The sequence below is a fragment of the Prenolepis imparis genome, unplaced genomic scaffold, assembly GCF_030444845.1.
Source record: "Prenolepis imparis isolate NDT839.2.m4 unplaced genomic scaffold, iyPreImpa1.0 SCAF_1, whole genome shotgun sequence".
Lineage (NCBI taxonomy): Eukaryota > Metazoa > Arthropoda > Insecta > Hymenoptera > Formicidae > Prenolepis > Prenolepis imparis.
In genome coordinates, this window is record NW_028141159.1 from 20,400,303 (window position 1) to 20,427,901 (window position 27,599).

The 27,599-nt window shown below is 38.8% G+C and overlaps 3 protein-coding genes across 3 annotated transcripts in view; 1 reads left to right on the forward strand and 2 right to left on the reverse strand.

Annotated features, from left to right (window-relative positions):
- Positions 1 to 27,599, reverse strand: part of LOC145935602 (uncharacterized) — a 177,090-nt gene that overhangs the window by 47,545 nt on the left and 101,946 nt on the right. The window lies entirely within an intron of this gene.
- Positions 5,502 to 8,951, reverse strand: Crz (corazonin). The gene is made up of 3 exons (XM_083044363.1): positions 8,905 to 8,951; positions 5,922 to 6,131; positions 5,502 to 5,777 (listed from the first exon to the last, which is right to left on the reverse strand). The coding sequence occupies exons 2-3, from the start codon at positions 6,129 to 6,131 to the stop codon at positions 5,667 to 5,669; spliced, it is 321 nt and encodes a 106-aa protein (XP_082900489.1). The 5' UTR covers positions 8,905 to 8,951; the 3' UTR covers positions 5,502 to 5,666.
- On the forward strand, positions 10,557 to 27,306 carry LOC145935573 (lateral signaling target protein 2 homolog). The gene is made up of 6 exons (XM_083037062.1): positions 10,557 to 10,762; positions 17,239 to 17,661; positions 17,797 to 18,141; positions 19,346 to 21,702; positions 22,284 to 22,573; positions 23,204 to 27,306. The coding sequence occupies exons 1-6, from the start codon at positions 10,724 to 10,726 to the stop codon at positions 23,485 to 23,487; spliced, it is 3,738 nt and encodes a 1,245-aa protein (XP_082893188.1). The 5' UTR covers positions 10,557 to 10,723; the 3' UTR covers positions 23,488 to 27,306.

The window sequence follows — 27,599 nt, forward strand, 5'->3', positions numbered from 1 at the left end:
CCTCCGTCAAAGACGCGACTCCCTTTTCTCCGATCGCCTTAATCGGTGTCTTTTCTCGTGGAATATTATCCCGCTTTACCTAGAGTTCCTCCCCGTGTACCGGATGTGGCTGCGTTTACTGCCTATAATTGCAGAGAAGATGCGGCGCGCCGTCCCGCCCAATTATTTGGGGACAAACGAAGGTACGAACGGGAACGAAGGTCCTCGTGGATCACGAAGAAGTACCTGCGCTTTTGATCCGAATCGTGCAATCGTGCGTTCTAGGATGCATGTATTCGCGAATGATAATTCAAGATTCGACATTCTAGAAAAATATTTTATTATGGAAAAAACGTGACCCGACTTGCCGAATGCTATTCTTTAATTGAATAATGCATTTTTACTTAAGAAATAATAATAGTATACTGAAAAATAATTTTTTGACTATTTATTCAACGACAAAGATTAACGCATGAATTAAGAACCGGAGCAGATTAAATCGTTCACCGAATGGCTCAAACCAGGCGATCTATCTAAAAGCAGATAAAGTCCTGCATGTTTTTTAAAGAATATAACTTGACGGAAGTGTCCCAAATGTTTCCGGCATTTAAGACGGACATTTAACACAGGGATTACATTTAAGACAGGGAAACCGGATCGAGCGGCGCGTCATTGGCGCCCTGTAATCTCGTCCCACAAAAGTGGAGATCTTTACCTGCGGTATTTCTAGTTCTTAACGTAAGATGCTGCGCCGAGAGACGGCGAGCGAGAGGAGATGACCAATTACGAGGTCCCCGAGTATCAAGACGTCCGATGACGAGTCGTTGACCGCAACGTGAAGACGCCGGAAAAAAACCAGACGGATTGAAAACCTCGGAAATTCAGGACAGATTCAACAATATTTAATATACTGTCTCTGTGAGGGTGCGCGTATAATTTTCTTCTAATATACCAAGCGCGTCTTTCTCACGTAATATTATGTAATGACATTAAAACAAATACTCGAAGCGATTTTCATCTCTCTTTCCTCCGCGAAAATCTAGAAAAAAAAATATACGCTTCTCTCTGACTCTCTCTATCCTTAAATTAACTCGCGCGTTCGAGCAGGCAATGTTTTCCAGCTTCAAACGTCTTCATCGTTGAGCGGTTCCCTAAGCTAACAAAGTGTATTCAGCCTCTCCATCAAATGGAACGTGTAAATAATAGCGTTTTTCGAGAAAATTGTAAGTCCCAAGCATCCGGGCGCGCGGATCTTCGCGTAATCTCGCGAGTCACGCGCGGAATCGACGCGGAATTATGCAAATTATTGATGTCGTTTACTACTATACTCGTTGCCCTCCCCGAGACCGGATCGGCGCGCACCCTGGAAATTAATCTACGCTTTCATGCACGCTCTCTCTCGGCACGCACGCGCCACCCCTATAGGCATTACTTCGCCTGGCTATCGGGGGATGAGGGTGGGAGGGTGGAAGGGGGAGGAAATAACGCAAATTAAAAACTAATCCAAATATTTCTCCTCCTCCCACCCCTCTTATATATGACGTTTAACAATTATTTCTCCTTTTCGTTCTTCTCTTTTGCGAGCCAATATATACTTTTATAGAGATGCTTACGATTATCTCTGGATGTAGATGGCAAATAAGTGCGATACACGAATGAAATTATTCATCGCGCTTAATTGGAGAACGCGCGAGTTTATATCGCACTCTCGTTAATTTCCTGGGAGCGCGTAATATTATCCGCTTTGTCGAGCTATCTGATTTTCGAGATCGCGATATCGTGGGAACGACGAGAGAGAGACGTTGTCTTGAGAGACTCATTAATAAACGCGTCGATCTCTTCGTATACACAATCGGCCGTACGTCGGGATAAAACTTTCAACGAGATCACTCGGAGGAGAAGAGGAATGAAACGAGCCCATAGAGAATATAGAAGCGATGTTAATAACATCGTTCTCTCCGTTTGATCGCCATTCTTGAATACCGTATGGTACATATTCGCGCATTGCGGAGTCAATATATACATATGTGTGTGTATGTGTGTGCTTGTATGTGTTTGCGCACACGCATGACACGCGGGGAGCGCGTTTATAAAATCATGAGCGGCGCGCTGCCATATTTACACGAAGCGTAGAAAATTTATTGTGATTGCGCTTCGCGAGAGAGAGGGAGAACGCTGTGCTTTTTTTCTCACCGCTGCATAACCGAATGGCGGCTCAATTTCGCGATGGTAACAACAAGTCGCGCTTATGGAAATTGATAGGTCCGATGAAAAATAAATCCGCGAACGCGGGACGCGCTCGTCGAGCATCCGGAAGTATTACGTGCGAGCATATAACGACAATTATGTCTTCGAGATAACTTCGAAGAGTAATATTATCGGAACTTTCAGCGATTTTACTTATCGGAGACAATATTTTTATTATCTTAAAAAAATTACTTTTATTATCAAAAAAAAGAAGTCTCTTAAAATACTTAACAATGCTTCATCCTACCAGAATGTTGTTCCGAGAAAGATAGGAATATCGCCGGTGATCTTCCGGCGAAGGAAGCTCTCCAGTTCCGTTTTCGGAGAACCACCCAGTTGGGTGGCATCTCGATCGAGAACGATCAAGGAGGCCGATCAATTTTCGTGGGCCGTTAAGTGCCCCGTGAGCGTGTTTCCTAAAACACAGTGTGTCAAGAGGAGCACACCGTTCATTTCCTGCCTGTAAAGACCCGCGCAGGGTCCCCCCCGTCTGCAACTATCCTGCGGAGCGTAGTCTCTCTATTTCCGATCGTTTGCGGTTTCGCTGCGGCGGGGAACAACCGTGTTAAGATCGAAATCACTTTTTTTTCGGCTAGACAGACACCGCCAGACGGACAGCGATCAGCGTCTATTCTTTCCCGATGATCATCGATGACACCGACGTCGCTGGGAGAAGCGAATAAAAAATAGTGGTCGCGAGGGGAAAGAAGGGTGCAAAGAATCGTGCAAAATAAAAAAAAAGAAAATAAAATGCAATATATTAAGCAAGGAAGTATTTTTTAACGCTTGAAAATAATTCGATAACAAACGAGCGAATATTATCGTCATGTGTCGAGGAAATTAATGTCTCGCCCGATGCGCTTGAAACGATACGCTTGAACGTTAACGTGTCTCCTCCCCTTTCCCGCGAGGGATGAAAGGGGCGGAAAAGGCACGAGCGAAAGTAATAAAAGCAGCGAGCGAGCGTGACGTGCCCGAAACGGAAATTGTACTTGTCAAACGCTTTTCCGTCGTTCCGCGCTTTTTCGTTTTCAACTACGTGGTGCTGGAACTACGCGCTCCCTTGTCGCGCGACAAACGACAGGCGACAGACGACAGCACGAAAAAGGCGACAGCCCGCTCATGATCCGAGGTAGCGAGGTAGCGACCATTTAGGATGATTGCCCGATTTTATGTATTTATACCCGGGGAGAGCCGTCGCGGACCGCTTTTCACACCGCGCCGACGTTTCTCTCTTCTCTATCGCTAATAGGAATTCGTTCCGCAGCTTGTATCCGTGCCGGTCGCGTGTTTTTTCAACTTCGCAGATGCGAAATAAAAATGTATCAAAATAATAATCAATACAAAATCATTATGAAAACGACTAATAAGAGCCAGAATATTAGGCAGAATAAATTTCTTTCTAAATTCTTCGTTGATTATTTTCCATCTTCAGCAAACTTTGAGACAGTAGATGGACTAAATAAAGGATCGAAACGTTCAAAATAATTAAAGAAGATTTTAGAAACAAGTTTGTTGCGCCTGGCTCTTATTAGTCTTTTTATATTTGATTTGCATTGATACATATCAGAGATTTTTTAATTTATTATTAAAGTAATAATTCTTCGACGCTTTTTCGAGGAACGATTACAATTTTCACAATGCGCTTCCGTAACTTCCGGAACTGCTTACGTATTCGAGAGAGAACGATGCTTTGATCTTTCATTTCATATCGTATAACATCGCTCTGCTTTTAGAGCCGGGCTTTATTCCAATTATATGTGGATTCTAATATGTGTAACTTACATATGAAATATATGTTAAAATATTTGCGAGAGACACATACACACACAAAAATGGATCGTACATCATTCACGTTACGACTCATATATTCAACGAGGTTCCATCAAGTTCTACATTATTCCTCGACAGGTTGTATATTTCGCGATCGACGCTATTTTACGAGACAAGTTGCCGGCCATCAGACTTTATCGCCGCAAAATATACGAACGTATAATTTTGCGACGCTTATTTAATGTATCGCAATGATTATTTCACGAGACACATTTTATTAGATCGAAAAACCGCATACGGCAATAAATATATATTTCTACATGTTGGGTTTTTTTTTAACATTATTATCTTTAACAAAAAAAATTCTCAGAAAAACGCAATCCATTCTGAATAAAAATTCTTGGCAAAAATTCTCGATCGAGGAACAATCAATCTCTCATCGTGATCTCCAAGATTCTCGATGCAGAGCTACTCGCTCGGAGAGAATACGGTGGTTGTTGGGTTCCCGTGGGTATCGAGACAAATAGGAAAATGGCCGAAGCAGACGACACGTGTGTGCCACCCCGTGATGACTGACTCGTCGGAGACACCGGGTATAACAACCGGGAGAACCGCGCGGTATCGTCAGAACGTTTTAATATTTAATGCGATTAAACTCGTCTCGTTCCCGTCCCCCCGGTCCTCTCCCCGTCCCCCTCCACCCGTAATTGGTTTCTGATTAACAGCTAAGTTTTAAGTGCATTAGCCGTGTGCAATAGTTACGTACACGCTTCCCCCGGCGTCGTCGAGCAATAATCTTGAGTGCCGCGAAGATCGTCATCAAAGTATCGACATCGGTCCTGTATATTATATAATCGAACGCGATTCGCGATTTATCGCGACGTTGATACGTCTCGAAAATCGACGAGGCCTTTCACGCTTACCTTATTTCGTCGAAACGCGACAAGACAAGTCTTGATTTGCGTTGTTTTCCTGCAAATCAACCTGCGGCCCTACAACAGGAATCGCACGTCCGATCGTGGGGGTTCAATCAAAAATTAATCTGTTATGTTTTCGCTCACAAACGATCCTTATCGGCCAACATCCGATACTCTCGGCGGGTGCTGCTGTATCGCAGCGGGAGATAAGTTGCCCGTAGGGATAATCCACGGACTCAGCGGGTGTCTCTATTCGGCACGGTTTCACTCCATCTTCCGTTGACAGACAAAATCCCCCCGTGTCGAGTACCCATCGCGCGGACGATCGTCCGCGATCTATTCTATCCGACCGACTGTCCAATTAAGAGAGCGAAACTTAATTAGCCGTCACCGACCGAGTCGGGTGAGAGACTCGGGAGGAAGTCGACGAAGAGAGAGACCCGCGACAGCGTATGAATTTCATTTCAACACATTTCCACGATTTATCAGCCGTATATTTCTTTCGTCTTTATACGGATCCTTCGATAAGCATCGGGTAAGGATATGACATATATATGGTTTATCGGGACATATTCGTGACTGGGAATGATTATCGGGGCAAAGATTTTTTTTTTCACGCGATCATTATAATTTATTTTGATTTGAAACTACGCGTCTAAAACTACATGTACTAGTACGTCTCTTTTGAAACAATTATTATACGAATCACAACATTTAATTATACGACGAGTATCATCACAAGTATTCGTTTCAGTAATTATCGTTATTTGATCCCTTTTCCTGATCCAGCTGAGGAGCATAATTGTCCGTGTGACCGAGTTTCCTCAGCTTAGCCACGAAATCGCAGTGGATCAACAGCGGCTAAGAGCAAAATATTAATAGATTTATCCGAGCGTTATTAAGATATCGCAATAAAAGGTCGTGCGCGATCGTCCACATACGATTTATACAAAAACTAATCGCGCTTCAGCGTAGATAATAAGTTAATATTATTCTAAAACTTACTTGTTCGTCGGCGCTTCCGTGTATCAGCATCCTCAATCTCTTGACCTCATCGCTGCTGAAACGATCGTCCCTTAGAGCGGAGATCTCCGAGCTCGGAAATTCGGATCGTTTGCCATTGGTCCATCCACGACTGTATTGAAACGTTTGGCAAAGCACGCTGCTTACGACCAACGACAGGAGTAAGAGGACGAATACACGATTGACGGTCATCTGGACCAAAGCAAATTCGCCGACGATGAGGAATAATGTTTTGCTTTCAGATATAATAAAAGAAATAAGAATGAAGAAATGAAAGACGCAAGGAGGGCAATCGATATATCGGCGGAACACTTTTCCCTCCCTTCAAACATTCACCGTATATATTAGTACGCTAAATAATTGCGCAAGGACGAGCGATTCCGAAACTTATTGGCAGCTCTCGAAGACACGCGACTAATGACTTTCAAATGTTAATTATCAGTGATAACTCGCCATGAGTGACGCGCTCGAATAATTCGACGGGTATTATTAAAACTTTTTACCGAACTTGCGGACCTTCTTTTCACCGATTTCGAGTTCTCTGAGACTGGAGCTTTATACAGGCTATCCATTATTATCGGAGACAACCGTGCGAGAGGTAAGTACCTTGATTGACCGCGATAATTACAATCTTTCTAATATATATCCGAAGAAAATATTCTTCCTGCAACGTGTTAACGTCACGATGAGCTTTTGGAGCAATCTCATGCAATCGTAATCGAATTTCGTTCTGCTCGTAAGAACGGACGAAGGAAGAGGAAGTGACTTGACTCGCGTTTTCATAACATAGAACGAAGGCGAAGGAGAAAAACAATAGGCCTATAACTAAGTCACGATAGACTTGCCGAGGCAACAATCCGTACCAAGCCATGCGATTTAAAATTGCGCGATCGCGAGTTTATTGCTCGCTTTTTTCTCATCGAGATATTATTTATTTTATTATGGAATGCTAATCGATTGATGATGACGTAAGCGTTACAACGAAACGATATGCTTCATAGTGACTGTTTTTCTTTCTCATTCACGTCTTTTCAAATTATTCCTTAATCAAAAATCGTTCAATAAAATGTGTATATTTTTTTTATATCTCTTCACTTTTATATAGATACGTAAAACATTGAAATATTTGACAACATAGTACGATGTCGAATTTATCTGGGCTAATAAACTAAAATTCTTGCAAGCTGGACGTCTGTCTCTTTTTTAAAACTTCGAGTTACAATGTAAAAAAGAGTTGTTATAGTATAAAAAGAAAAAAGATGATGCGTTTATTGCAGCGACGCGTGTATATCGGAACGAGGGACATTTTTGGAAAATTTTCAGAGCCCGCACTCGGCTTTGTTCCGCGTGCTAATTTTAAGAGGAACCATTAACGCTACGAGCGCGTCCCTGGTCATTAAGATAAGCGTAAGTGCTACTAAGTGTCCGAGCGGATAAGAAACGTGGACCGGCATCTCCGTTGCATAGGGATAAAGCATCCAAGTCGCTGCAGGAAACACGCCAGTAAACATCGCGCGTTTAACAATAATATTAAGCGATGTTTAATTTGTAGCAAAACAAGAGACAGAGAGGAGACAAATTTCTGAGAACAAACTTGGAAAATTGCATGACGCGAGATGACACGTTTATCGATCAATTATTTTCTAAATATATATATATACACACACATGTATTTCTCTTACAATCAGAAAATAGAACTTGTCATTAGATAAGAAAATTAAATGTTACTCGCAAAATATCGCTTATTGGCTGATATGCATCTATCACCTTTTCAACTTATTAATTATGAGCCAGCGAAGACAGCGATCGACTAAAGACAGATATTTTGCGCGTTAAAAATTAATTGATTAAATAAGATTGATTACAGGCAGCCGCAAAATAATTATTTTCTAGTACCCGGAATTTTTTGTCGCGTGATGTTAGAGCGCGCGGGGGGAACGGAATTGAAAAATGCCAAAGAAACAATTTATTTCACCGCGTTGATGTTGTAGCGTGGATTTTCCATTTCACGCTGACGGGCAATTTGTCGTACGTTTCGTAATCCATTAGCTCCACAACTGGATTGTTCCGTTTCTCTATCCCACCTTTTCCCATAAGTCTATCTGTCCATTATGTATCATTTTCTCTATTGATACGTCTATTATCCGTATATGATTACTCGAGCCTTCCCACGATATGCGGATCTATAATTTGCGATAGCGACGACTAGATTCTTTCGTTTAAAGAGAATGTTTGCGAAGCAAATTGTCTTCATTTCGAAAATAACGTGACTAATGAGCAATGCTATGGTATCTTTCCTTTCTTTAAAAATCAAGAAAATTATTAAATATTGTATACTTATTGCAATATTATATGCAATACTGTATAAAAATATTCAAAGAATACAGTATATATAGTGTTGTAAAAATCAGAAATGCCTTAATGAAATTTCATTCCTCTGTTAATAATCTTAAGCAAATGTTACTTCGATAGAATCTCTAGAGAAAAGATTACACATTCAATAAAAAAAGAAAATTTTTTCTGATCTCTATGTAATAGTCGACTTCAAGGGAAATTATAATAGAATCCAGATTAGATTAATCCAATATGTAATATCGCAAGAAAATTGTAAACGCCGCACCATCTCTGTTACGACTTCGGATTTCTATTGTATTTTCACGTTCTTATAATCCTGTATCATCATCCATTGCAATCAGTTGCTGATGTATCAATCGTCGATAAAAGAGAAAGATTCTCAACGTAAATACGGTACACCGTCGCGTATAGACCAGACATTTCTCATATAAAATCGACACATGCGAATAAAAGCTTTCAAGATATAAAAAAAATGAAACTTCTCGTTTGAAATAAAATTCCAAAAGCTTATATACAAAAAATCTTCATGGAGACTTAATTCTAAATTAATAATTCTTAAATTAATTATAATATAATAAAGAGCGAAAAACGATATATTAAGTGCGCGTACCTTAAAATTTTCTTGGTCTTTACTGAAACTGTATGTTCTCAGAGAAGGTTGCCAAAACTGTACTCCGGTCTGACCACGGAGAAGCTTTATATACACTCCAGGAGAAAAGCTGATCTCCTGAAGTTAACAATCGATATCAAAAGGCAGATTACCATGTTCTTAGAACCAACAGCGCACAATAAGACCAATCATTAGCGGTAATTAATATTAGTTGACATTGTGCGAAAATTGGCTCAGCATCTATCAAGCGTGTGGACCACCTACGATCTGGCTTGTCAAATCGAAATAAGTAATTGTTTATAGGTGATTAGGTAATTACGGGCACGTAACGACGTACGAGACGTTATTCTGCAGATTTGCATGATCCTAACTAGAGAAGAAAAAAATTTCATGAAACATTTTGTATTATATACAAAATGTTTTTTATTTTTATAAAAGTTAATATAATAGAGTTCTATGCACATTTATTTCTTTGTTTGAAACGATATATCGATTGAAACTCTCTGCTTTACATCTTTTGACAGTATCTTTCGATCAAAAAATATTTTTAAAATGATAATTATAAATACCAATTTGTCGGTTGTAAAATCAGAATTAAATATTGCAAAGTTGGAATTATAATTAATGTATAAATAAATTTTATATTTTGCATTGATAAATCATTGATAATCCAGAAAAATATAGAGGTTACTCAAATTATATATTTTTCATTTCAATTATTATTTGGCCCACCCAAAAAGTTTTATTATTATACCCTTATTATATACTATCTCATGTAATATATAATAAGTATATTTAATATATCGCTCATTTGCTGCAACAATGACATAACTCAAAAATCAAAAATTTCTGAGTTATTAGTACAAGGAAAAAGAGGTTGCTACATGTACTATTATTAAATCGTGTCTCCTGAAAAGTCACAATTTTTTAGTTATGCCATTGTTGAAGCAAATGAGCGATATATAATTATTACTATACATATATTCACTAGCGGATTTTGACGTCGATAATGGGCAAAACTGTTTCTTTTAATTTGCAAAAGGGGTTTTAACCCCAACCTCCCCCAACCCCCAGGATCCGCCAATGCATATATTATTATATACTGGTTTACATATACACAGAGAGAGAAAGAGAAGGAGGGGGAGAGGAAGAGAGAGAAAAAAAAATTCATTTGTATCCTTCGTTCATTAACGTAGTTCAAAGGTTGGACCGCTACGCGGCAGCGTGCGGTAGCGATTCATCTCCCCGCTATTGTAGATTGTAGCGTTGAACGCACGCGCGTTAGACAGCTGCGTCTTTTTGCGGACACTCTGCCTGCACGCTTGTCACCTCAGTTTTACCAACGCGCGTTTCGGCCGACATGCGTTTTCGCGAGTGAGCAACGTAGCAGGCAGATCGACTGCGAGGTCGATCATCATCATCGTCATCCTCGCGATCGTCAATGCTGGTACGCATAGCCTGTGTCGCGTCATCGTCGTCGTCGTCGTCGTCGTCGTCGTCGTCGTCGTCGTCGTCGTCGTCGTCGTCGTCGTCGTCGTCGCCGTCGTCGCCGTCGTCGTCGTCGTCGTCGTCGTCGTCGTCGTCGTCGTCGTCGTCGTCGTCGTCGTCGTCGTCGTCGTCGTCGTCGTCGCCGTCGTCGTCGTCGTCGACGTCGTGGTTGTCAGTAATCGTCGCTCATCGTGCGAGCTCGTCGCCCAAATTTCCGGAGTAGTGTGGCTCCGGAAAAACGTGACATGTCGCGAGTGTGTCGATCGCGACGGGCGCAGTGACGACGATTCCGTCAGCATACACACACCGATGACGTCAGCGGTATCGCGATATGATGGAGTCCATCAGAAAATGGTTTTACAGGCCTAAGGTGAGTATATTACGCGTTTTGCTCCGAACCTTCCGTCTGCTCCGTTTTCTTTCCCTGTCCCGTTTTGTGTACCCTTCCCTGACCCCCATCAGCTACTCGTGTCTCTGTCTCGCTCTGTCTGTTGTGTCCTCTTTATCTCTCTCACTCTTCTCTTTGTCTCTTTGTCTCTCTCTCGCCTGTACGTTTTCGTCAGGTTTCAGTATCTTCCTTTGGGTCTTCGCATATTTTAATTCGTCCTCAGAATGGACGCTTCTCGAAAATTTTTACCTTCCTTAAATTTGCATCGCGTATTCTGGGGAGTATCTTTCATAGACCAGTATTGAATAGAGAGAGTATCTATTTTCTCTTTCCTTCTCTTGTCTCTCTCCCTCTTGCTCCACCGTTTGCTGATCGAACGCGTGCACTCGTTCCTTTTCTCCTCCTCTCTCTTCTCGTCTGTGGACGTTCATCGTGGACTTCCCGAGCGCTGTTGCCACCTGTTTCGTGAAAATTTCGCACGGCACGACGTACGATGTACGTATCGTACACCTGTGTGAATGCGCGCGTGCACGACGGTATCACGTACGTATATGTACATATCTACGTACACCCGCGGCATTCATGGAATTACGAGAATTTTTCGCCAGACACGTTGGAAAATGCCCGACAGAAAATATCCGACGATTTTCCGAACGGTGAAAGTCGTCAGATGGTTCGTCACCTCATTCGCTGCGAATCCGGAAACGTCAAATTTTTGGGGGGGACTCGATCCCAGCTCGGCACAGCGATGATACTACCATATGTCGAGTTGATAATCAAATCAGCTCTCGAGTCGAAATCAGATTCCGAGGCGATAACACTGTAGGTGATATCGAGACACACGAAGCACCTGGTGCCTACTTTCTTTCCGATTCTCGCACGCTATACATTTCAATGAAATTAACATCGCATCGCGGAATATCGCCTCTCTCGCGAAAAACTGTTATAATAAAATATTCCACGCGAGAGAATGTGACACTCTCGCTTATTTTCATTAATCTTCCATCTCTCGTGTATGTACAATATCGTCCACCGAAATTACACGCCGGTGGGGAGCAAGTACCTTTAGGCTACGGGAAGTGTTATGATCACGCCGCTTTATTAATGCAAATGTTATAAATTAATTAACGGTTAATTAACAGTTAGACGATAGGAGGGAAACGGAAAGTGAAAAATCGCGCTTCTACGAATGCTAGATAACGGAATGATTCATTAAAGTTTAAAGTACTCGAATGATTAGCGTATTACATACATGTCTATTATAAGATAATCGTATATATCACGCATCATGATGTCATATATCACAAGCGTGGACAAACAAATTTTCAATGGCAGATTCATTCGACAAGTGCAAAGAGAGCAGATAATAATAAGTGTCTTTTTATCATGATAAACATTGTGTATCTTCTCGCTCGCTGAGCGAAGCTTGTTAATTTATTCTCGATAATTAGCATAATGCATTCCTCATACGTGTGCAATTTATTTTCACGCACTATCATGTAGAATCGAATTCAAACGCGATTCAGCGTTGGGACTTATATCGAAGGGATCGATGAAACTCAATGAGATACAAAGAGTCGCACGCGAAACGAGCGGATGGTAAACGAAATGATCGCGCGATGCGGGGATAAAATCTTCCACGAAAGTTACGGAACACAAACCAGCGCGAGATTGGTCAGAAATCAGGTATCAGGGCTGTCAATGACCGCGACACGTTCCTATTAATAGTCGGAGAAAGCGAACGTTTGATAAAGCGTTTTATTTTGAAAAGACTGGATGAATCGTCAGGCTCAATCAATTTCGCATTAAATTATCCAAACAGTCAGTCAATTCCCGGTGACGTTTCTTGATGTTAAAGACGTCGACGATGCCGGTTATCTATAGATTATCGTTTCATATCTCTCATTTGACAGGAAGAAAGAAAGTCGCGTGTATATATACATATATATATGTATGTGTAAGCGTAAGAGAGATCCATCGAAATAATCGATAAGTTAGAAATTCGTCGATTCAAAGGTCGAAATTCAGGGAAATTAGAAATTTCGGAATAAGATGTAAGGGCGCCGTAATCGATGATGACTGGCAAAAATTTGATAGGAATATCGAGAAAGAAGGGTGAGTCGAGTTTTGACTACCGAGATGGCCAGAGATGCAAAAAGAGATCGAAAGATGAGGAACTGCTCGAGTGAAGATTTATCGAGAGATTGTTGGACGAGCGGTCGATTTATTAAGTAAAGATTTATTTTATATTATTTTTGTTAACTGATTTCTGTGAGAGACGCGAATATTATTTTCTTATTCAAATAAATTTGATTTATTTTTTTTATTATTAAATTTTTGAAAGACATTTATTTAAGCCAAGTTTACATATGTCTATCTGCTGATTCACGTGCGAGAGAAAAATCGAAGGGAAAGGAACGCGGACACGACATAAAGACGAAATGGGGCGACATGGGGTGGAACGAGCGAAAAAGGGGGTCAACGATATTCGGGATGAGTCACGGCGGCGCCCCGACTCATTTTCTCTCGAGTCCGATGACACGAGAATAGTTGCCCGTGCGAAACTCACACATCCGCCAGTTTGATCGATGTATCTCGGAAACGCGATCGAGACGCGGATTCGATGCTTTGGCGTTCTATGGAATTTTTCCGCGCCTCGAATTTTCGTTTTTCCGCGTTTTTCGAGAAACTTTAATCCGTGAATTTAAACCTCGTAGCTGCGCGCAACTTTCTATTAAAATTGTCGCCGCGAACAGTCGAGTTGCTCGTAGCGAAACCGCCAACCGTATTATTTACGCGATATTTCTCGCTGGATAAGCTGGTGCGAACGAGTTCGAGAGAGCGGTTTATCCGAAATTGCGTGCGTTTTATACGACAGCGGATGACAGCGTTTGCGAAATAGGCCACAGTTAATTCGCTAAAGGCTCCTAGAAGCGCCATTCTAGAGACGCGCGGTGCGAATCATCTCCAATCCTAATCTCGAAATTCAATGGAGCTATATATTCGAGAGAGGTTCTTTCGAGCAGAGAGCGCTATTATCTCAAGGTGAAAAAATGATTCAACGGAGATATGATAATGGTTCGCTTGTTAGATCGATTAAATGCAGAGTATAAGTAAAGATCTGTAAATTGCGAGTGTTAGACGATTGAGTAGTATCGTCTCCAGACACATTTAACGATGTTTATTACGTAATTTAAATCACTTTGAAGGCGAAACATATACTTTTTGATTAATTCATTTAAATAAGCGATCGCGTAAACTCTGCGTAATATTATTCGCGGTGTAATATTCGAGTAAAGTTGCTCGTATTTCCGCGGCCACTTTGTCGTACATTATTTTGCGTATATATTTTACAAGTTCTCTTCTTCTCTCTCTTTATAAATAGAATAAGATATCATTTGCATAAATCGGACGCAGTCTCGCGAATTGACTGATATCATTTAATGATGTCGTTTAATGTTACTATCTGATATTTCGACGGTATCACAAATATTTACATTACGGTGTTCCAATATTCTAATATTTTGCATCTCGATAAAATCTTATTCATACGACATCAAAAATAGAAATAGATAAACATCCGCAAATACCTAAATACCTACATTACCGTTCAAAAGTTTGGAAGCAGTTAGGAATTGTTAACTAAAATCATGAAAAATTAAATTATAGATTTTTTATTATAATCAAAGCATTATATATGACAAAACTAACTTAAAAATAAAAAATCTATTTTGCCATTGTAGAAAAAAAATGTTAAAAAGTAAAACGGAAAATTGTAATTTTTTAAAACCATACTATAAATCCAGAACTTTTACTTTTCGATATTTGAATACAATTGATACGACAATAACACAGAAGATACTAATCCTTATATCAAAGTCATCCCAAAATGACTTTGTTTTGTCTAGTAAATACAGGAATACCAAAATACATACGTGTATAAGCGAAATTTGACGAAACTAAGAATTTCTGAGCAATGTGATTCGAAACAGAACTTTATTATATAAAGTAGTTGAAATATACAGTTAACTTTTATTACAAGCGATTAATTTGAACATATTATAAATAACTTTTTGTTTAACTTAAAAATTATGATTGCTTCCAAACTTTTAAACGGTAGTGTATATTACATTAACATTTTATATTTATGATATTAAATATTATAACACATGTATATTTAAATATTGATATTATATTTTATAATTTTACGTTTTAATTGCAAGCTCTCTTCGAATATCTCGGCACATGTATATATGCTTTTTCGCCGCAATAATATTATTTAAAGGTGCGCACTATGGTGGGAGATGCGCTTCTACGGAATTATCAGAGTAGCACAGATTGCCTGATTACATTACTTTTTACATTTTACATAAACAAATGATAAGCTCTCGCGAAACGGCGATAACTATGGAAGCTTTATACATCGCGCATCAACTTTTCTCATTTTCATCGTTGACGAACAAAAAAGAATTTTTGCAATTACGCGAATTTCAAGAGAAACTTATTTTCGTGATTATTTTTACTCCCCCCTAAAAAAAACGGAAAACAAAAAGATTATGTTTCATGTCTTCCACAAATGCGAAAAATTCAGTGTCAGAATTTGGTGCAATATTTTCATTTTGCTCCGATATTTTTCTCGCTTCTTTACAGAACAAAGGGGTTTATCAAAAATAAAAATCTCGAATTTTGAGAAATTACTTGACTATCTGTAGCCAAGAAAAATTTATGCCTTGTACACAACTAATTAGTTTTAACAAAAAAAATTTTTTTAATGAACGCACAAGTAATCAGTTTCAATGAAAAAAATTGTTTAACTACCATCCACGTCTTTTTCGCTTGTTGAAATTTAAATATATATTTTTATTTTATATCATATATCTCTCGAAATAGTTATTAGACGATTCGCGAAGCGAAAAGAACGACGAGCAGGAACGTATAAGAGTTTCCTTTTCCTTTTACTTTACTGCGAAAGAGCCGCGACGCGTAACATTATATGTCTAGTTAAATATATTGTATATGATATCGATACGACAAGGTTAACCGATTTATTTGTCACGCTGCATACGCAAGCGTTTTCAGAGTACAACGTGATTCAATAAATAATAACAAGTACATCCGTATGTAAATCTATATCGATTATATCCGTCATGTATGTGTGTATGTGTGTGTGTGTATGAATTCACGTGCACTTAAAAAGCATGTACATTATTGAACACGCACACGATGAGTCGACACTAATGACGCGCGATACACACACACAAATGCGAAAACATAAACTTTTTTCGCGAATCTCTTTCGCCCTCCCCCCTTCGAACAAGATTACTTATTCAACTTCGCGGAAAGAATTTTCCGGCTTAATAAAAAATTTAATTAATAATAGAGAGCGATATATTTATCGTGTCATAAGAGCGTTTTTTTTTTTTTCTCGTGTTATCGAAATATGTATATTTTCCGTAAGATAAGACCTTATCTGTATCGATAAGACAAGAATACGTCCATGTTTGAACTTTGCACAATCAATGATCCGTAAAGTAAATAATTTGCAATTTGATTTATCTTTCCCTTAAATATATTTTCTCGGATAAATTATTTCGCTTCACGTGTGCCGGGGCTTCGCATTGCTCTCTTTACATAAACTACTACTTACGTAATCTCCCCCCCCCCCTCTCACTCTCTCTTTCTCTATTCAGCATAGCTGATTTTTTTAATTATCGCAGATTGAAATATTGACAATCTCATCTTTCGGATCGGATTCCGTCGTAATCGGATTTCGAAGCACTAGATTTTCTCGAAACGAGCAATTTTTTAGTTGGTTCGTCACTTTGTTGAAAATGCAGGCCATTGATACGATGAATGGGATTCAGAGCTTACACGGTCGTCGTGATTGTGACCTATATCAGTTGTTTGTTATAGATCCAAACGTGTTAGATCCATCTTGAAATACCGCGCTACAATATTCGACTGTATAACAATTTTTTAATAATTCGTAACGCTTTTACGCTTCGACGCACTTTACGTCGGCGGTATCGACGTCATTATTTCCGTTACGTATAAAGGTCGATGGGAAAAGTTTTAATCGCGAACGATTAAATCGACTGAACCCTTTACCCTATATGTCGCTCGATGTCATATATCGATAGTACGAACCTATCCAGGGGGAATAATGCGGCAGCTCTCGTCGTCGCACCCTTTAATTGTGACGTGAGTCCGACCCCCTTTTATTATGACGTAAAAGCAATCAGTTTCATTGTTCAGATATAAGCGCTCGTTATCGTTAGTTTATAAATATCGTAACTTTTATCCCTCGCACGTGAGAACGTGGGTGGGAGATCACGGATAAAAAAATACGATTTAATCTCGCGAGCATGGCGGTTAATCTTCCTTTAAACGCTAAAAAACGCCCTTTGTCAAGCGTATAAAAATATTTTCCAACTCGATATTTTTTTCTGTCGTTACAGAGGGATGACACAAGTCTGCTGGCTCAATTCTTTTACGCTGACGAATCGCTGAACGCGGTCGCCTGCGAGCTGGACTCCTTCGACGGCCGACAGGAACCGGAGAGATGCACGACGCTGGTGAATCAATTGCGACACTGTCAAGACAAGGTGCTGACCATCTGTAATCAGATCATGGACGATCTGATACCCGAGAGTCGCGCTAATCGAGACTTCAGGGTCAAGTTCCCCGATGATGTGATGCAGGAGAATCTGGCCGGGCAGCTCTGGTTCGGCGCGGAATGCTTAGCGGCCGGTTCATCGATCATGAACCGGGAGGCCGAGAGCTCGGCCATGAGGCCGTTGGCGAAAGCTCTCACCAAGTCGTTGGAGATTGTCAGGAACTTACTGAGAGAGCACGCGCTCAAAGGCCACATGAACTTGAAGGTATTATGAATGCGCAAATAAAATATATTTATTCTAGATAGATAAATCGCCGGTCTTTTTTGTAAAAAGAAGATAATTATTGATAATTATTCAGATGATTATGTGAATAATGAATAACATCTTTCTCTTTGTTAGACACAAAATCCGCTCGAACCATCCTTAGAGAAGCTCATCGAGTCGTTAAAGATCTTCGATCGGCTTTTTGCCGATTTTGAGCTATGTTACGTCGGCGCGATGGTACCGGTGAAATCGACGAAGGAGTACGAGCAGCAGGAACTCGTATGCGTGCTATTCTCAGAGACCTTGCAGAGAGCGCTTGAGCGTGGATTATTGGACCAAGCGGATGTGGACAACTATGAGCCAGCTTTAATGTTTACTATTCCGCGATTGGCTATTGTCTCGGGACTCTTGGCGCCGCCCGGAGGACCGTTGTGCCTCAATTCGTCCGATACTATAAGCGAAATGTTTAGACCGTTCAGAGTAAGAGACTCGAAAATTATTTCTATGATTGTAATCTGATAATCAAGAGTCATTTAGCAGTGTTATCGTTATTATTTTTATTTAAATAAAATAACCATTAGTTAATAATGACATTATGCGCATCTATTTATATTTTGTATACTTTTTAAAATAATTTTTCTTTTTTATTTAGTAAGATATTATGTTACGTACTCAACATTGTAAAACTTGGGAACATTTCACGCCACAAGATTCTAAATGCGTCACTTGTAATCAGTATGATAAAACATTTAAACTAACGGTAACATTAATTTTGTACGTATTTATTAGACATTCAATCATTATAGGTAATATTCTTGTTGTAATACTGTATATATTATTGCACAAAAATTATATTTATTAGTGTTAGTGTTATCATTTTTATCAAAATAAAATAACCAATTATCTTTTGAAGCGCCATTTAAAGTGGCATTATTAATATATTCATTTATATGTTTTTTTTTAAGATGCCTCTTAATCGAGGCATTATCTATCGTTAGTTTAAATTTTTTATCACACTGATTACAAGTGGTGCTTTTAGAATTTTGTGGCGTAAAATAATTCCACTTCCTGCATTTGTAATGTTGAAAGCGCAACATACTTTCTAAGTAAATAAAAAAGAAAAATACTTTAAAATGTATACAAAAAATTAATAAATGTACATAATGTCATTATGTTAGTTAATAATGTTAACCTTTATTAACTTACATAATGACGTTATGCACACTTATTTATGTTTTGTATACTGTTTAAAATAATTTTTCTTTTTTATTTAGTAAGATATTATGTTGCGCTCTCAACATTACAAATGCTGGCAATGGAATTATTTTACGCCACAAGATTGTAAATTCGCCACTTGTAGGTAATAAATGTAATAAAGAATTTAACCTAAGGATAGATAATGCCTCTATTAAGAGACATTTTAAAGAAAAATATATAAATAAATATATTAATATCACGTTAAAAGATAATTGATTCTTTTATTTTGATAAAAATAATAAGGATAACACTGCTAAATGTAAATTTGTGCAATCATATACATATAATATATGGTATTACTACAAGAATATCCCCTGTAATGATTGATCATCTAATAAATAAGAGTCACATTTATTTTCAAATTTAAATGCTAACAATATTGTTTAAAATTGTTTTATCTTGACAAAGATATATGATTTATTTTCAGACTCTTCTTCTCAAGATAAGAGAACTATTATGGACGTTAAATAATCGCGAATTGTACATGTTGGAGAAACTGTTATGCTCAAACGAAGAGCCATCGAGCTCGATTACGCAGTCGACGAAATCAGCGTGTCAAGACATACCCGACTTGGAGGAATATGTCCATAATTTTTATACTGGTTATCCGAATTGCAAAGAGTTCATCATTGACTTTTACACCGTGACAAAGAATACAGGTAATAATATGGACGAAGTAGCGAGTGACGCGGTTAAATCGTTGAACGAAGACAGTTCGAGAGTCGATCAGTCGCCAAACGGGAAGCGCGAACAGGATAGAGATGAACGTAGAAAGCAGAGGAACGACGAGGAAACTCGGCGCGAAGACTTAAACATATCCTCGGATGGGTGTGATAATAAGGTAATGTGTAATAGCGACGAAAAGACGCGGCAAAGTGATGGAGAAAGTGTCGGTGAACAAGTGCAATACGGACGCGAGCTCTCTGACGCGTTGCGTGACAATGGACGATTTCCTCGTGACTGTGATTCGGTTTCTAATGGCGAAAATAATACCAGCGAGAGTTGCGATTTTATGGCGCGAAGTGACATTGTGAGACTGGACGTAGCGGGAAGCAGCACTTCCGCGAATAACGTCGAGGACACGCGGAATGGGGGAAACTTTATCACCCCCGACGTAACTCACATGCTCGAGGGATGTTCCGACAACATAGAGATACCGCAGACGCAGTATTTGCTTAATCAAGTAACTCGCGAAAGTCTCGTGGACGGCGAGGCCGCGCACATACCTGACAATTCTTTACCAGATCTAGATTCTAAGAGACTCATCTCGGAGGCGAATAAAACTCTCTCGAATCTTCTGCTGGATTCGAGCGAATGTCAAAACGAGATCTCGGAACAAACGGACTCCGGCATATGTACGGTGATATCGTCCGAGAACACTAGCTTGTACGACAAGAGCCCGGAAGAGAAGAAGACCTTCGCCAACGAGATCCAGAGAGAGGGATGCGGCGCTTCGGATGAAGAGGACACGCAGGAGAACACTAGTTATTCTTGTTCCAATATGAACTCGCCGAAGAGAAAGAATCCCGTCATTTCCGCGAACTCGTGCGTTTGCAGCACGAGGAGCGCTAACAAGGCAGCGTTGGATCATTCGATCGAGGTGTCCGGTTTGCATTCTAACGGACGTGGCGAATCCGACGGGAAGAACATTCCACGAATATCGTCGAACTTCGACGGCACTAACGAGGAATTCATCGGTGTGGCATACGGTAACGGCCAATTGACCCTCTGTGATTCCAATCAATCCACCTTCCAGATAAACTATTCCGAGAATTGGGAAAATCTCAATTTGAATATCGATGCGTCGAGCTCCAAGAAAGAATTTTGGGGAGATTTGAAATGCGAGAACTGCCCGTCGACTTCTCGGAGCATCGACAAGATCGGCGAGAAGATCGAGAAGTACGCGCAGGACAAAGCAGCGGCGAAGAAGATGCGGGACGAGAGGCAACGGCGGCGACATCAGCACAGATTAGCGGACCGAAACACGCAGAGAACCCATCACGGCAGAAGAGACGCGGAGAAGAGACATCTGCAGATCATGCGATCGGCCACTAGCACCGAGAGCTCCAGATCGAATTCCACGGACCGAGGTTTGAATCCACGCCTGACAAGCCTCAACGTCAACTTGCATCTCGGTCAAAGTACCAGGCAGATGCCGAACTTCGGCAGTCACAGTCCGCACATGAGCCCGAGGCTTCATCACTTCGAGTCGCGCAGCACCCCGAGCTCCGGGCAACGCTGCTGCAATCTCGGGACGCACTGCGCGAACAGAAACTCATCGCCGCAGAGCAGAAAGTTGTTGGATCATAGAAGATCGAAGTCGGAGCAGATCGCGAGGATGAAGAGGAGAGACGTCGACAAGAGGGAGAAGCACGAGCGGGACAAGTACGCGCGCACGGAGTCTACTAAGAGAAAACGAGGGAACGGAAGCTCCGGTAATCTCATGATGAACGACGGACTAGGTCCAAGGACGGACAAGACCGGCCTGGTGGCGGAGACCGCTGCGACCGCGAGTACGGTTCGTCACGCGAAGGACAACAACTCGCAGAGATCCGCGCGAGCGATGAGACTGGTTAACGCGTCGACGGTATCCGGTGTGCGAAATTCGGATCAATCTCTGAGTTACAAGCCCAACGTAGCATCGAGTTCCAGCTGTTCGAGCTGCTGTGATTCGAGTTCGGAGACCAGCGAGTTTCACAGCGACTGCCAAGATGATGAGGAGATCGCATTGGCGATGCAGGCCGCCGAGATCGCAAATAGAAATCAAATCAGAGCCAAGTTTCGGTAAGAGAGCACACATTGTTGCTTTATTCGCGCGGTCTTTATATATAAAATTCTTACGTACATTACATATTCTATTGTGATTGTGCTTTGAAACGATTCGACATCATATTTGTTAAACATTAGGCGACAAAAATTTAATTTAATTGGATTTAAATAATTAAATGTTAACAAATATAAAAAAAGATAATAAAAGCGAATCAAGGAGCAAGCAAGAATTATTCGCTCAATTATAGACACTGCTTTATTATAAAATTCACGAATTTTTGAATGTACACGTAAGTAGAATGTACGAAAAATAGAATTCACTACATTTTTGAACTAATCTTAGATGTTTTTATATTTGAAAATATTCATTATTATTTCTAATATTAATTATTTTCATTATTTTTTAATTTTTCATTATTTCTTATTTTATATCTTTTGTTATTCATCTTTTTTCTATCCTTCGAGTCTCAGATTACATGAGTTTCAAAACAGAATAATTTATATTACTATTATTACTATAATATATTAATAAATAATATAATATATTTTTATGATTATAATATATATTACTATTATTACTACCATTTCTTTTTCAGATCCTCGGAAGATCTGGTCCATCGCCTCTTCGTTTGCATAGCGGGCGTGGCGGATCAATTGCAAACAAACTTCGCGTCGGATTTACGGAATATTTTGAAGTGCGTCTTTCTCATGAACAGTAGTCAAATAATAGAGGACACCGAAGGATCGAAAGATGAAAGTTCAGCTTCCACGAATCAATCGACGATCGTACCAAGCGACACAACGGAAACAGGAAGTATTCACGAACGGCAAGAATCATTGCCCGAATACGAAGACGTGGAGGAACCCGCATTGACACACGACCGAAGTACGGATATATTTATTTCTCCTGCTCATGTGAGATTTCGCTTGAGATGGGTCTGTCCTACGTTAATATCTATGAACATTTTTCAGAATTTTAAAATTTGAATCTTGCATATAAATTAGTCTAAACACGTCAAATTATTTTTACACAGAGAGAATTTTTTCTTAGAATTTATCCTGAAAATCATGATAATCGTGGGATAAATAATGATATGGAAAGAATTTTATGAGAATTTCTTTGATTAATATTTATCACAATAAAAATAATAATATCTAAAATATAAAATATGTTTGATTAATTTTACCATGCAGTTTAGTAAAATTAATCAAACATGTTTTATATTTTATTGTGATAGATATTATTATTTTTATTGTAATAAATATTAATCAGAGACATTCTTATAAAATTTTTTCCATACCATATTATCCCACGATTACCATGATTTTCAAAGTAAATTTTAAAAGAAAATTCTCTCAATGTATTTGACTTCCGAGCAAAATTTAACATTTTTTTTCGCGTGGACAGATCCGTCAAGCTTCTCTCCCCCTAACAAAAATATAGTACTTCCCGAATAATATCTCTCATTTTACATAATTGCATCGAGTAACTGACACATTCGTTTCTTTTCTACAGCTTCTCCCGTGACCGAGAGGGGGGAGGAGTGCGTCGAGAGAGCGCCCGCTTGGGTTCCGGACAACGATGCGCCAAGATGCATGGCCTGCCAGGCGGGATTCACGGTCGTTCGACGTAGGCACCATTGCCGAAACTGCGGTAAAGTGTTTTGCGGTCGTTGCAGCAGCAACAACGTCCCACTGCCTCGTTACGGGCACACGAAACCCGTAAGAGTATGCAACAGGTGTTTCCTGTACCAAGTGACGCCCTTTACTACGGTCTCGCAAGTCACGTCCACTAGTTGAATGTTTCTGGAGTGGCTTGTAAATCCGATTATATTTTCTATTCAAATTCCCCGTGTGTATTCCCTTTCGATTCAAATTCACCGTGTGTATTCCCTTTCGATGTGTGCAATGTATTCGCGCAAAATTTGTAACTGTTTCTCAATCGTGTAATAAAGTCATTATTCTTATATAATAGAAACGATAATTCAAAAAGAGTTCTCTTATAATTAGTAGAGCGGGGCAAATCGGGTGTAATTATGTGATATATTCGCACAGTGTTTACGAAAACTTTAGTCCAATGAATTAGCTGCTGTTTCATTAGTCGAAACAGTCGTTTATTCGATTCGGAATTGTCAAACTATTCGGGTATTTGCTTCCCTTCTTCTCTCTTATATCCTTCTCCATATAAGTGATATATATATAAGTACACATTATATATATAAATCTGGTGGCATTTGATTTGTCCAATTCATGTTTAATAGTTTGTAAAAAGGAAAACCGTAGAAAAACACGTTTATCGTATAATAACGAAAGGAGAAATTGGAGGGAAATCGCTGTCACCAGATCGCTTTACCGCGTTGTTTATACACTTACGTGCACTTAAGCTATAAAATTAGATATAACAGCGCTAATCGCTCATATTTTTACACATTGTGATTAGATATTCTTCAAGAAAATGTTACTACGATTCGTGACAACTGCGACAACGCAATTTAACTGGATAGATAATAAGGTTCCCTGTAAATTGTTCAAATTTATTTAAGAAAAGAAGTTCTGTCTCTCTCTTCACGAGAGACTTAAGATAAGATTGTACAGAGAACTAATTATCTGAGCGTCTTTATATTACCATTTTTATTATTCTTAATGTGTTATTATTTCAGTTGTAATAATTATTTTATTATCATTACTATATTATTATTCTTATTATTTCACTATACGAATGTAGCTCTCGTAAGAGTTCGTTATTATAAATTGAAAAATAATTATTATTATTTTCTTAAGTTATAGTTTTGCCGACTCTTAATGATAAACTAACAATTTTTATTTCTGTTCAAAGTGTGATAGAACTTGTGTTTTCTAAAATGAAATATACGACTAATACGAATTTTTAAGAGTTATCGATATGTTTATAATAATCGCAATGCAAATAATATCCTTGGTACGTGGCACACGAAACCCGTATAATATTATCTATGTATATCAATAATTATCATTCAGATTTATTAAAATGTGTCAATCGCACATTTATATTTAAAAGAATACAAACTTGAGCAAAACATTATTATTGCAGCAGAATTTCAAATCAATATATATAAATAAGCGTTACACATCACCGTTATCCTCGAGAAGTGAAGATTCTTTTAATTTGAGATATTTAGATTTCTCATTATATGTATAGAAACCGAGAAACTCTATTCCATGCTTGTCTGTTTTTTAAGAAAACTCTTGGGTTGACAGTCGGTAGATGATGATTTTCCACGGAAGACAAGAAGTTAAGAAGCATCAAATCCTGTAGAATGTATATACTTGTGTGAAGTATAAGTGTGTATACATGTCTGGAGAATATATAACTCGAATAACGATAATGTTAAGGAAGAAAGTGTGGGAGAAAGTTCTTTTCTTTTCTTTTTTTTTTTTTTTTTTTGATGCGTCTAACGGGTCGCGTCGCGATAGAATTTCTAAGCATCTACTGCCTGCTGAAGTATATTTCGAAGTATATATACATAGGTGCGTAGCATATACGCAGGCACACATACATGCATACACACACACACACACACACATACACGACTAGCTCCTGTGCCAAATTTACTATGACAATACGTTTCCTTCTACAATTCATACACAAATTTGGTTCCTATCAAAATGCTTGGACGAATACTTCCGATTATGAATATATAGAAGCATCGCATTGTGTTAAAAGTATCCGGAAATTGTATAATGAAAGAGAGATAATAAATTCGAAACGAACACTCGATGTAGTAGAATATGTGCGTTTCGATTAATAAAAAGACTGGCTGAATGTATAGATCGTTGCTTGCTCATTATTACTTCGAGTTATTCGTTGTAAATACCGAACAGTACAGATTTCGTTTCTAATTTTTGTTTTCGATTATATCTTTCTTTCAATTATACAATTATACAGCGAGAAAGAGATGATCTCTCTCTCAATTTCTCCAACGTCTTGTCAAATCTTCGCAATAAATTTCAATTTGATATTTATGTCAATGTTTAAAAATCGATTAAAATCTGAAATGAAATCGGAATAATTTACAGCAATGATGTGACTGTCAATATAAAGAAATGAACCTATCACGATCATATACAATTAAATAAATAATTGTATACATTGAATCGACTTGCTGCGGTTTATTGAAGGAATGGCGTTAATTGAAACCGACGTGTATCGATTAATCCGACATTTAGATACAATTATCGATTTTCATTACGAAGACGTAATAATGTATCCCCTTAAACGACGAATAGCGATATATCATTCGAAGCGAGATCAGATTTGGAAGTCGTGTATATTATATAATTGCGTGTGCATTGTAAAATATATAGATAGAACTTTCCGAAGAAAAAAAAAATTATTATAGTGTCCATGGAACGCGGCGAGAATGCTCGTAAGACATGTAAAATTAGCTAGAAAGAGATAAATTTATTTCCTTATATATGTAAGGAATCACATCGAGTAGAAAGAGAGAGAGAATATACCTTTAAGATTACGAACGCGCTTAGAGACGGAGACGTTATTTTTTACACGTAATCTCGATGCCTTGCTAGAATATCGTGCTTTCGATTTTGGACGCGAGGAAAAGAGTTTCGGGGACCGTTATTAGAGTATATATCTCATCCCTCTCCACGTATACTTGTGCGAATCATTTTGGTAATCAGGATTTCCCCTGTGCCTAATACATATGTCACAAGCTAGCCTGTGAAGATAAATTGTACGGAAGCAAAAAAAAAAAAAAAAAAAAAGGGGGAAGAAAAAGAGGAAGAAAAGGAAAGAACACGTAAAAGAAAAAAAATTCAAGACGATATAAGATATAGAGTGGATCAAGGATCACAATGTCGTGGATAAATTCGAAATTAGAGCAGTTTCGAACGTTGATATCGACGAGCGTGTAAAAAGCAAATAATGATAATTAATAGTTATATTTCTCTTTTACGAAAATCTAAATATATTGGAAAATAAAATATGACTTATATATTTTAGATCGGCTACTTAATCGGCTATTTAATGCTGACAAATTGATTTGTCGCATGCTCTTTCCAATATGATGTGATGTTGATCCACTCGATACGTCAAGGGAGGGTTTTACGATCTGCCAATTAAATAAGAAATTATTCCGATATTATATGAGGTGTTAGAATGTGTACCTCGGAATTATTTTTGTATTATTTGCCTAAGTATATGCGCGTAGAGATGTATCCTCGGCACATTTGACGTGGGATATCGCATTTCGAGTGAATTCAGTAATGTAATCCCCTACGGAATGAAACGACGTTGAAACGTTAATTGATATAATCGATGTAGTATTTGACGCCGAATTAACTTGTGATCGGTATCGAAGAGCTAATGATGCGTGACGTTGTGTCAATGATATCAAATTAATGAGGAACGCAATGGGACTTGCGAATAAATCGTTAGAATATGTATATGTGTGTATGTATGTGTGTATTTGCGCGCGTGTATGTGTGTTTTGTGCGAGAATACGACAAGTTATTCGCAATATTAAATCGCGAGACGATGTCTCATCAATACTTGAATGCACTGTGGTTTCGGTAATAGACGTATTAAAATACGAATGTAAATAAAGTTTGTTATTCAAGGTGTTTAAATTGCGTGATTATTGCAACGCTGTTTTTTTTTTTAATTAAGTATGCAATGTGACAAAGTTATGTCTGATCTCCCTGTGAGAAACCTTTTTCCTATTTTATCTTTGATATAGCTACATAAAGAAGTATGCTTAGAATTTTTCGAAACAATTCTAAATCTAACAATTTATTTTATGCGAGTGTTGAAGAAATTTTTATTATAAAATTTATTTTATAAAATTCGCGCTTATCTTGCACATTCTTAGAGAGCTACATTTTAATACACTGTAAGAGGGTTTAAATGTTATCGA